Raw genomic sequence first — 11,520 nt, 5'->3', positions numbered from 1 at the left:
GGAAAAAAAAAAAAAAAAATAAGAGCTTTTGACATAAAGATTCAAAGAGATACCTGGCCAATTTACCAAAATGTGCGAGCTCGGTTGACTTTGAAACAGAAACGGCAGACAAAACTTTCATCACATTTTAGTTAATTCCAAAGCAAGCCAAGTATTTTACAATACATATGCACATACATTTTGTACATCATCTGATTACAAAAATTAATGCTTTCTGAGTACTGTTAATACAATTAAGTGAAGATACACCACCAAAAATTTCTGCCTGAAAAGACTCAGTACTCATTCCCACATAAAACCACACTCCGATATCTCAGCAAAATACATGGCCAAACCCTGTTAAATTTAAAAACACCACAGGCTTTGTATGTCGGTAGAAATATTGTTTTATGAAGTGAAACACTGCTCCCCATACTTTTCTACTTTGAAACTGTTACCCATTCATATAGAGGCACTTCTGCTTTTTTATTTACAATGCTTGTAAAATATTTTATCTTGATCATTTACCTTTGATTACAACCTTCTCTTTGTAATCAAGCCAGGAAACAACACCATTTCTTTGTGTATTCTTTGGACTATAATACACCAAATATAAAATATCTTTCAAATAAACCATTAGATGTTGTTACTATGTAATTTTTTAGTAGCATACCTTTCTTTCAAATCCCAATTATACACTACAAATAGGAAGATGAATTGTCACTGCGCTTTAAAGGATGTCAGCATCTATAAATGTATTCTAAATTTAAATAACAAGTTACATAATTCTCAATTTTCCCCGGAGGGCTAAAAAAAGCAGCAATGACAGAAATTTGCAAAATGCTTTGGAATGCAAGATCAAGGACTTCTTAAAGTGATCCCAAACAACTTTTTCTTCCAACATTTTATCTAGTTGGCAACATCCACTGCAATAAATGCAGTTACATTTGTTTAGGTAACCCTTTTTATAAAAAAGGATAACATGGGCATGAACTAAGAGTTGTAAAGTAAGATCTGTTGAAAACTGACTATGTACAGATGTCCTGCAATTATTTGTTGTTGTTATTTTGCATTGTCACAGCTCCAGCAGCTTTTATATTATGAAGAGTACTGCAGAGATTCGAATGTTGGTGGATGTTTTTTTTCTTCATATCAATGTAGTTAAACAGCAAACCAGAAAAGACACTTATGAAAGAGACATTTAAAATGCTTAATCACAGCTTGAGGTAGACTGATCTCCAAAATAAAGCTCTTCTACACTTTGATTCGTTCGTGACCAACTTCTTTTTGGATCCTTCTCCTTGGAAAAATCTTTCGTTTAAGTGCAATTAGCTGAGGAGAGAAAAAAAATACAATATCTAGTTCTCTGCTGGGCTAAATGTCCACAGCTGGTCAGGTTTTCATCCTAGAAACTCTCAAATCTGTACCACCCATGGTAATACTCAATACTGTACTTTTTCTTTCTAATTATACCTGAAAAGCACTTTTCACTCCAATTCATCTTTTAGATGTGCACATTTCCACTAGACTTCTCAATAATCAGAATACAAGCAGAAAGTGAGAAATACACCATGCCTTTATTCTGATTATCTTAAAGGTAACTTGTCAATTTAAATTAACACTAGACTACATTCTATTTTTAATAGATCAGCATAAAGCTGGCATCTTAAAATGGTATTTAGATACCTAACCATACCACTGAGTTGAGTATCCCCTTCTAAAACCAAGTTACTAATGGAGTTTTCTAATACATAAAAAGGCTGAAAATCAAGGGAAAGAGTCATGCAAAAGTCACAGGTGGGAAAAAAGTAATAATCAAAAGCCAACCTTTCAAGAATTACACCCTCTTCATCAGACCACGGAAAGTGTTACTTAAGGCCCCAACCTGCAAAGAATTACCCATATGATTTGTTCCATTGACTCCCTCTGAGTTTAGCAGGACTAATCATGTTCAAGAAAGCTATTTTAAGCTTGCAGAAGTCAAGGGTTTTTTTCCCTTGAGTCAGATTCAAAACCTTTTGAATTCAGTAGAAGTCTTTGCAATTACTTAGGGAAGAAATTTTGATAAGGCCTTCAAGTAACTTAAGATCCTTCTGGACTGATTTTCCTTCCTCTTAACTTACTATACACTTCTACCAATATCCATGTTAACAGACCAAGAATTTCAAAAACAATTACTGAATTTGAGCATCCAAATTTAGCACACTGGTGATGGACTTCAGTGTCACAAGGCACCTGAGAAGGTGCCACTCTCCTTCTCCCCATATGACTCTCTTTTCAAGGAATCTCAACATGGTGACTTAAAAATTAAAGCAACCTAATCATGAGTCATGTAACATCTTTACTTCTCTTATGAAGGGAAAATCCTAGCTACTCTTCAAATTCTATTTAAAAAATCCATCCAATGTTATCCCTGAAGATTCCACAATCTGCTAAGTGTTATACAGATTTGATAAGAAGACATTAACTTTACCTGTTCAGCAAAAAACGAGATGACTGTAAATACAATAAGTGTTACTAGAACACAGTGGGTCCAGAATTTGAGCTTGTCTCTATATGCCCTCCTAGACAAAGAAAGAAGGAAACAGAAAAACAGCTTCATGTATCATAAATGCAGTTTCCACAAAATATGCAAAGGAAGTTTTTTGCAGTTCTTAAAGGGTGACTAAAAAGAGGATGTAGGCGCTCTCTTCATGAAGAGCCACATAGAGAGGACAAGAGGCAACAGCTACAAGTTGGACTGGGAGAGGTTTCATCTTTACATAAGGAAATCTTTTTTACAGTCAAAACAATAATTTCTGGAGCAGTCTCCTCAGAGACTGGGGTAGACTCTGCACCACTAGAAGTTTCCAAGATATAACTGCTCAGGATGCTAGATCATAGAATCTTTTAAGTTAGAAAAGACCTCGAAGATCAAGTCCAACTGTTAAGCTAACTGTGCCAAGTCCACACCTAAACTCTGTCCTCAAGTGCCACATCTACTTGTGACAACTATAGTTTTGCAGTCACACTCGTCCTTTTTGACTAAACTGCAATTCCCTTACCTGCTACACCTGTACACCTGTAGCCAGGACACTTGAGAGCTGGCAGGAGACAGTTTCCCATGAAATGTTGGACCAGATGATCTTTTGAGGTCCCTGCCAACCTGGACTGTCCCGTGATTCTGAAAATACTTGGATTTCCACCAGCACTTTAGCCTGCCTCAATGCACTCAGGTAGAATCATCTTTGGCTACAAACAAGTCAAAATTAAGTGTCTTTTTGAAGCTACAAGAAGTCTTGACGGAGGGTCTCTAAAAGGGAGCCAACACTGTGTCTACACCTCCTGCACAAATTTCTAAAGCTAACTGCTAAAATGAGTTTGTGCCCTGCTCCCTCCAGTACTACTACAGCAGGACTTCTAGCACTACAATCACACCTACAATCCTTCTGATTCCTTTTACAGTTCCTCTAATATTTTTTATATTCTTATTAACAGCTATTTCTTATGATTTGCTGATCAGCAACAGGTTTACTTATATTAGTCTTGTGTCCTTTTTTGTCACTGTATCTGTCAACATTTTGTTTGTCTTCTGAAGTCAATTAATCCAATTTCTTCAGTTGTTATTTATAAAATGGCAGGAGATAAACACACAAAGATTTCACATATCATGCAATATGTGAACATATGCATATGCAGTATGTGAACACACATTTATCTTTTCTAATTTTTATCCAGATGGTTATTGCTGTGTGGAAGATTGAAAAAAATCACTTAGTAAGAAGTGTAACAATGGTTTGAGGTTTTATTTTTACATTTAAAGAAAACCAGAATTCCTGATTTATTTTTTAAAAACCCAAACAAAGGAATAAACCAACAATTTTCGTTTGCAGTAGGTTAGGACTCATTGATAAAATGTTGATGACTAAGCACCAGTAAACCCAAATCCTGCAGACCTCCTATTTTAGTCCATTCAAATCTTACCATGCTATTTTCACTGTTAACTCTTTCATGACAATACTGGGGGGAAACCAGCTTGTTAGCAGTATCTTAGATAATGATATATTACTGCACTACAGAAATGTGAAAAGAACTTGTGGAACATACCATTCTTGGAGTTCATGCATGTGAAGGAAACGATTCCGATATTCTCTCGGCAGTTCAAATTGTGAAGGGATGGGAAACATTGACTCATAAAAATCCCTAAGCACTGCTTTCACTGTTTGTGCATCCTTATGATTGTGATCAATATTGTCATTTAGGCAAACAAATTTTCTAGGAAACAAGATGACATTGTTAGAGTATTTCCTTGATAATATAGCAAAGGTATTGCCAAACCAATAACACAAACATAGTCCTTTAAAACAAAATTGAAACCATATAATTTTAAAACCAAACAGATATATTTTTTATTGTTGTATTATTTTAAATCAATTTTATTTTAATTCAAAGAACACTAGGATTGACAGCAAATCAAAACCTCAGAAGAATCCAGTGATAGGCAACACTTCTAGTTATATAATGCTGCCATCTAATGGGCACTAGAGTGTGCACCATCCCAGAGCTCATTGAACAAAGCATTACAATCTGGGTAAGGATTTTTATACTTCTGAATTATCATGAGTAAAGTCTCGTAAAGAACAAAGTGAGCTCCACTGTAGGAGAGAATCATACTAAATTATTAATATTTTAGTGTGCATGCTGAATTCTTTTAAGAAAATCAACATAAAAACTACATTAGATTGGATACGAGAGGGCAAAGCTTGGTCCCCAGGCTTTGGTTTACTAAGAACATTATAAAAATTGGTCTGTTGAATCACAGATCCAAAGCTAGACTTGTATAACCAACCAAAATACAAACAACATTTTGGATAGAATTTACATGGAAATCACTGTGACCAAATAAGCATGCTCACAATAATGGCTCCTGCAGAGAGCTATTTCTCACATAAGAAACATGGAACTAAGCTACTACAACTAATTGAAACTAAAACAGCAGCTAATGTGCCTATGTACTGCTATGTACTCTTGGCCACTCTGACCTGGTGCTTGCAAACAAAAATTCCCCTTTCCACATTTGGGCAAGGCTATGTGCTTTATTTATATTGTGAGACACAAGACCCCTACATTTTCCCCAGAGGCAGAAATCATATCTGGTGACATACGCCTTGTCACTGCTAACCTTTGTAAATAAGCAGCTCTGGTCAGCTGTATTCTCTATAATATGGTGTGCTCTTTCAAAGAGCAAAGTTCAGACTTCCACAGGAATCTGGAAATAAGCAGAACTCTGGAGCTTGTATAATCAGCCCACACAGGTAATTAGCACTGAATGGCAACGCACTGCATTGAGCATAATTGGTAACCTTGCTCTAGACAATTACGTGCAGGGGATAACCAGGCATTCAAATTGCTACGTCTGAGAAGAAAAAATATGCCCCTCCAAAAGTGAGCAGGCTGTATCTCCTGTATCAAGTAATACTATGCAAAGCAGCTGGTTATGGCAATCATGGCTACGCTCTAAGCATTTTGGGAGTTTACTCTGGACTATCCCTGACCTCATCCCTTGGACTGGCAGCTCATTAGCCCTGGGAATGCAGTAGCTGTATTCCTAGAGTGTATATTCCTGTTTAGCTTCATCAAAAAGAGATACAGCTTACAGAGTGAGAGGTTGCTACCTACAGCAAAGTACGGGATTGATGAGAATATTAGCCCATTTTTAATGAAAAGACTGTTTAAATTCATCCAAAAGAAATCAAACATTATATTCCTTTGGGTATTCCAGAATTAATGCCTAGACAATTAACACTCACTTTGCCTTAAGGGTGAAAACCAAACATTTCTGGCAGAGCAGCAAGTGATCACTTCCAGTTCATTCCGAGACTGGCACTAAAAACCTGCTTTTAGAGACTCATTATAATTATTGGTTTGTATGCAAGGAAAATGTGGCAAAGAGGAGGAAATGACATGGCTACATAACTATGCCAGCTCTCCTTTGTTAGCAAGATATGAATACAGTTGTGCACTATACTTCCTAGGAATAGAGCCCAGGTAATCAACTCACTTTGTGAATACTGAAGATGAGAAACTTACGTAACTCAGGCCTCTCTGAGCCTAACAAGACTTGAAATCTCCCCTACCTTTAGAAAAAAAAACAACTATCTAGAAGACAAATAGAGAAGGGAAAGGAAGCAGAAGGATGAGCTAGAGCACTGCCTACTTTTCTTTTAAGATGGATCATTGTGGTAACTGGAATGAAGGAGTTATGTGGCCAGAGGGCATTGTTTGAAAGGAATAGCAATAGATACAAACCACCTTCAGTTGAAAAATGTCTCAAGACATCTCCCTTTCTGAATAAATAACCCAGCAAAAGTAGTACAGTCTTGAGAAGAAAGTAGAAATCTACTCTTTATCTACAAATACAAATTATGCTACAGCTTTACAGGCAGCTGAGATTACCCAACAGCTTTCTGTCACCAAAAGAGGAGGCTTCACTTTCCCTGGCCCAAGGTACCTGGTTCTACTTTCCTCCTCGCTCTGCCTTTTAACACTTGTCAGACCTCTTCTTGCAGCCAAACTCATTAAACTGGCAGAAAACTCTGGTTTTCTGAAGACAGAAGCAAGATTCTTTCCATGTTGTAAAAGAGCTTGAAAGCACAATGAATATGCAAAACTGATTTAGTAACAAAATAATCCACACATAATTCCTAATATAAAATACCTGCATAAAGCAGGTCAAAAAGTTCTTCCTTTAAAATAAAATTGCCTGCAATAAAAATTGTATGCCCTCTAGAATGGCAAAAATGAAAGCTTAAAACATAGCTGAAGTTTCTAAGTTTTCAAAGATTTTAGATAAATAAAAATGTAAGAAATTATTGACATAGCCCCTGGCATAATAGAGAGAGGCGTCAGATTCAGTCAAACAGAAAAAATCAGAAGTACTTTTGGTTCAAATTTGTCTTACCTTGTAACACACAGCTTAGAAATACATGACAATAAACTATCTTATAAATACAAAAAAAGTTTAAAGAGTCAAACCAGAAAATTGAAACCAGCTGACAACTTCACACAAATCATGAAACAGGATACCTGGGATTTTTTCGTATGTCATCCAGCTGACCAACTACATGAGAAACATTTGTGCGAATCATTTTGAATGCAATTTCCTCTTCTCCCATGATTTCAAACCTTATTGTTGAAATAAAATTTATAAATTAATAAAACAGCCTGAAGTCTGGTTCAATAAATATCAATCTTGTATTTAACATTATTGAGCAACATTTCTAATCTGACTGGATAGCCTTCATTAAAATTTGCCATTTGCTTTCTATTGATACATTTAAATTTTTCAGCTACTGCTCTTGCAGAGAACCACTTTTCTGCAGATTTATTAGTAACCACCTATCAATCATAGACCTGGATTCTAAGAGAAAGCATATAAAATAAGAGCATTTGACTCCAAGTTAACAGTCTTACTAGTGGTAGATACCACACAAATTTTTCACTTCACTTAATATAAGAAAGCACCCTGAAGACTTCTTCAAGTCTCACCTGAGACCCTCCTCCACTTACAAAGCTCACATCACTGTAACCCCTCCATCTCACAGGAAAGGTACACAGTACCAGGTAATTAAGACTAAAATGCTTTTTCTGTTATTTTCTTTTTTTAAGCTTCAGTACAAGGAAGGATGAAGTAGATTTACATCTTCTAGGTACAGGAAGGCTGTTTCCTTCTTTATATGCCGCTTGAACTGCACTCACTCCAGCCATCCAGACATACTCTGGGGCTTAGTATTGTACAATACAAAGGAGGAAATGGCCCAAGATAACACAAGTAATGTGGAAGTATTTAGTCTACTAACCAAACTATGAAAAAACCCCACATCACCCTGCACAATGAAACATACATAAGTTAACAACAACATGTTTCCTTAGTTCCACTGTCAAAATAGGCTTCAGCTAAGACTTGTTAGCACACACATGCAATCTTGGGTTATGTATGTATTTATCCCTCCTCCTATGGCTTTACAACACTAAGCATTTCTTTTCACAGGACTGCCACAACATACCTGTATTTGTTTTTGTCCTTGTAAGCCTTACGAATCCTGTCAGTCACAGGTTTGCAATTAGTCACTAGGTTTTTGGTTACTGGAGGCTGGAAGAAAACACTGTTTAGATTATAGGTTACTGAAAATTACAGTGTTATAAAGGTATACTTTGTAAGAAAACTTGTATTACAGCTAGAGAGGCCTGCATATTTAACTCTCCTGGAATCCAAAGCAATAGTTTTGTTATCAACTAAACAAAAAGGGGAGCGAAAAAACAAAACAATACTGGTGCATAACATCACAATGTCCTATTTTACAAACACTATATGAAAAATACAGATTACTTTTTGGCAAAAACATTGCAACTTCACTCTCAGTAAAATACTCAAAAATTCTAACTCACTTGACAGCCATCTGATGTTCGTCTGACAAAGGCCACCAGTAAAACTGGCCAGGCAATCTCTGTACAACAGAGATTTTTGGATTTTAGGTGTTTTTTTGAATACATGTTATAATTCAGATAAAGACTTATCAGAAAGTTCTAGTCAGAGAGGTATTGGGCTTACTGTCTTTTTGGTTCACAACAGTCAATTTTCTTAACAGGATGACTTTTTAAATCCCAATTATAATAACATCCTAAATCTCAGCTTTTCTCTGCTTTTAAAGAAAATTAAGGGTAAGTATGTTAGGAAGCAGCCTATAAAATTTTCATTTTGTAACACTTCATGTAGATACAAGAAGTAATTTTTGTAAATACTTTCCTTTTAGAAATCAAACCAGCTTTTGAAGTAAAGTAAATACATACTCAGGAAAGAAAATAAGCATCTTTTAAGATAAATGTTTCTTACCAGATTTGGATCATAATATGCTTCTTGAGTTGGAGGAATGACATGGATCTGAGTGATGTTGGCAGGGAGAGCTTTAGAGCAATTTATTAGCATTTGTTCTAGACCTGTCAAATCCTAACAGAAAGAAAGGAGGGGGGAGGGGAAAAAGCATTTAAAATCCTACTAATTTTCTCACTGACATTGTTCTAAAAACTCAGGGTACACAAATGTATTTAATGTTATTGACATAACAAATTTCCATGTTACTGTCCACAAGAGAAGACTTAATATTCAGCAGACCCTATTTCAGTAACTGCTAAGTCAGTGGGACTCCTTATAAAGTAAAGCAAATACTCAGTACAGAGTTTAATTGAGACCAGATAAGGTATTAAAAACACATCTTTACTAGCAACATCAGGACTATACAGAGATCACAAATCAACACTGGCATAGTAAATTCCAAACCAAGCAAACAGAAGAGTTGACTGCAGGGCCAGGAAGGTTTTCTGACTAAGGTACAGGCCAGGAACACACTAAAGCAGGGCTGTGTTCTGACTACACCATCGATTTTGTGCCCTGTGTCACGAACAAATTGTTTCATTGGTTTGTGTCTTCCCTCTCTGTAAAGCAAAACCATTACACTTCGTTCTCTACCTATATGTTTAAGAATGCAAGTCCTACAAGAACCATGTCTCTGCTTATTGTTCCTAGAAGAACAGAAGCATGAGTAACAGAAGTATGAATCTTTGTGTATGATCATACTGTTTACTAGTATGACTTCCTTGCTATCCTTTTTCTCAGTTCTTTCTTTAGGCCACAAGTTCCTCAGGGCAAAAACTATCTTTTACTATGTGCAGAAACTGCAGTAAGCACAGCAGGATCCAACTCTTGGCAGTGAACTTTTTTTTGGACAAACTCACATTGTTTCCTTGAACTCAGACAGCAGTGAACAATTTTCTGAAGCTGCTAGAACTCAGTTTAATCGCAGATTCCACAGAAAAAACAATCAAACAATGGTAAATAAAACAATGCTGTATTTTCGAGGTAATATTTAAAAACTACCAAATGTTGCTGACACTACAGGCAAGGATAAAAATTTGACTCGTTTTATTTTAACCATTTTGGACTTTAAAACTGAAACTGCTCTAAAAGCTAATCAGTAAGGAAAGAGTACCTGCAAACTTAGTGGTAGCTCATGGATCCTTGTGGCCAACGTGCGAATCTCCCGGTCAGATAAGATGCCTGACTGGTCTGTATCAACCTCATCAAAGATCTGAGAGATGTTCAGTGGCTGAACTGCACTCATAAGATAGTAGAAATATGAAAAAGCAAACTGCATATCTTCAGAGTGACGCACTTTGTGAAATGATGTCTTGTCAAACTCCTCAGGAAACCTAGATAGGAATGAAAACACATTTAGCCCTCTAATTCCTTGAAGAAAACACTCATTACCTAAAAATAAATTCTTATCCAGAATTTCTAAAGTGTCTCAAAAATCTCATTGTATCTCAACTATCATGTTGTAATAAATTTCTAATTTCCTTTTCCAAAATATAATTTTAATGAGTACCCAATAACACACTGGAAGTGGCTACAGCAAAGCAACAGAAAGGCAGAATTTCCCACAGTTTTACATTATTCCAAGCAAAACCACACTCACATATCCTGGAGCTCTTGCATAACAGTACGGTCAATCATGTGAGGCATATGAGCAGGGACCTTACGAGATGTAAATCCAAACTTGCTGTTTAACAGCTTATTTACGTATCGAAGGGAATCAGCAAATGTATCTTTCAGCTGCCTTCCAAAATGTTTACCTTCAGTAAAGTATGACATTTGCTTGAGTAATGACTCTTCTTCCTAAAGAGCAGGACAGGCAGAAATCTAGGTTACTTTACTGAAAAAGTCAGAAAACACAAGACACACAGGAGAAATGACATTTCAGCCAGCTGTCAACTCCTTCCATATCTGAAAATGGGAAGAGAATTATTTAATATTTTTCTTCATATTCCTTAGATCTTCCTTTAAAAAGAAATAAAATAAGCTTTTCCTTAAAGCTTTCATGCTTTGAGGAAACTACTCTATAAAAAGCTTCCTTGATATTTGTGCTCTGAAACCTCACACACACTAAGGACCCTATTTGCCATCAGATTTATTTGTAATACTGCCTTTATTTTTCAGATCATTCATCCATATTTGATAAATAGAAATCCTATGAATATAAAGATTCATCATGCAAAATTCAATCTCAGACGAACCGAGAGAGATAGTCTTTTTAAAACATAGCCCTTTGCTATTTGAAATAGGGCAAGGCAGCTGCTACCAACTGAAGTATCTTCTCTTCTAGAGCTTTTCAAAACTACCAAAATGCTTTGGATGGAAGCAGAGGAAATTTCCTACACATTTTCTTGACACAATCTAGATAAGCAAAATCTTTGCAGATTTTCAATTTAGCTTTTAGAATTTATCATTATACCTATTTTCTGCATTTTTTTAAACATAAACTGAATCCATACCTGCATAAATGCAATCAAAACAAAACTTAAGCTTTCTGTTATAGTGCTACATGTGTCTGAGCAATAGCCCTGTGACAACATACAATGAACAAAAAATGAATTTGACCAAGATAGTAGAAAGGGAACAGAAATAGCTATTTGACTTTTACCATCTAGGTAAGAGAGACCCAGACC

At 36.0% G+C, this 11,520-nt stretch overlaps 1 protein-coding gene across 4 annotated transcripts in view; it reads right to left on the bottom strand.

Annotated features, from left to right (window-relative positions):
* Positions 1 to 111: 111 nt before the first annotated feature.
* The window catches only part of GNPTAB (N-acetylglucosamine-1-phosphate transferase subunits alpha and beta), a 37,880-nt gene continuing 26,471 nt past the window's right edge, over positions 112 to 11,520 (bottom strand). Inside the window, exons 14-22 of one of the 4 annotated variants that reach the window (XM_015627472.3) lie at positions 10,491 to 10,690; positions 10,005 to 10,224; positions 8,852 to 8,965; positions 8,025 to 8,110; positions 7,045 to 7,143; positions 4,066 to 4,233; positions 2,453 to 2,543; positions 1,807 to 1,864; positions 112 to 1,311 (exon numbers count right to left, since the gene is read on the bottom strand). In XM_015627472.3, the coding sequence (XP_015482958.1) occupies positions 1,817 to 1,864; positions 2,453 to 2,543; positions 4,066 to 4,233; positions 7,045 to 7,143; positions 8,025 to 8,110; positions 8,852 to 8,965; positions 10,005 to 10,224; positions 10,491 to 10,690 (1,026 nt within the window). In that variant the 3' untranslated portion in view covers positions 112 to 1,311; positions 1,807 to 1,816. Of the gene's footprint in view, positions 1,312 to 1,806; positions 1,865 to 2,452; positions 2,544 to 4,065; positions 4,234 to 7,044; positions 7,144 to 8,019; positions 8,124 to 8,851; positions 8,966 to 10,004; positions 10,225 to 10,490; positions 10,691 to 11,520 lie in introns of those variants that run through there. The other 3 variants (XR_001521574.3, XM_015627471.3, XM_015627474.3) reach the window with 3 other exon arrangements.

Source organism: Parus major, chromosome 1A, assembly GCF_001522545.3.
Source record: "Parus major isolate Abel chromosome 1A, Parus_major1.1, whole genome shotgun sequence".
Taxonomy (NCBI): Eukaryota; Metazoa; Chordata; class Aves; order Passeriformes; family Paridae; genus Parus; species Parus major.
Note: the sequence above shows the minus strand (reverse complement) of the source record. Positions and strands in the feature narration are given on the sequence as shown.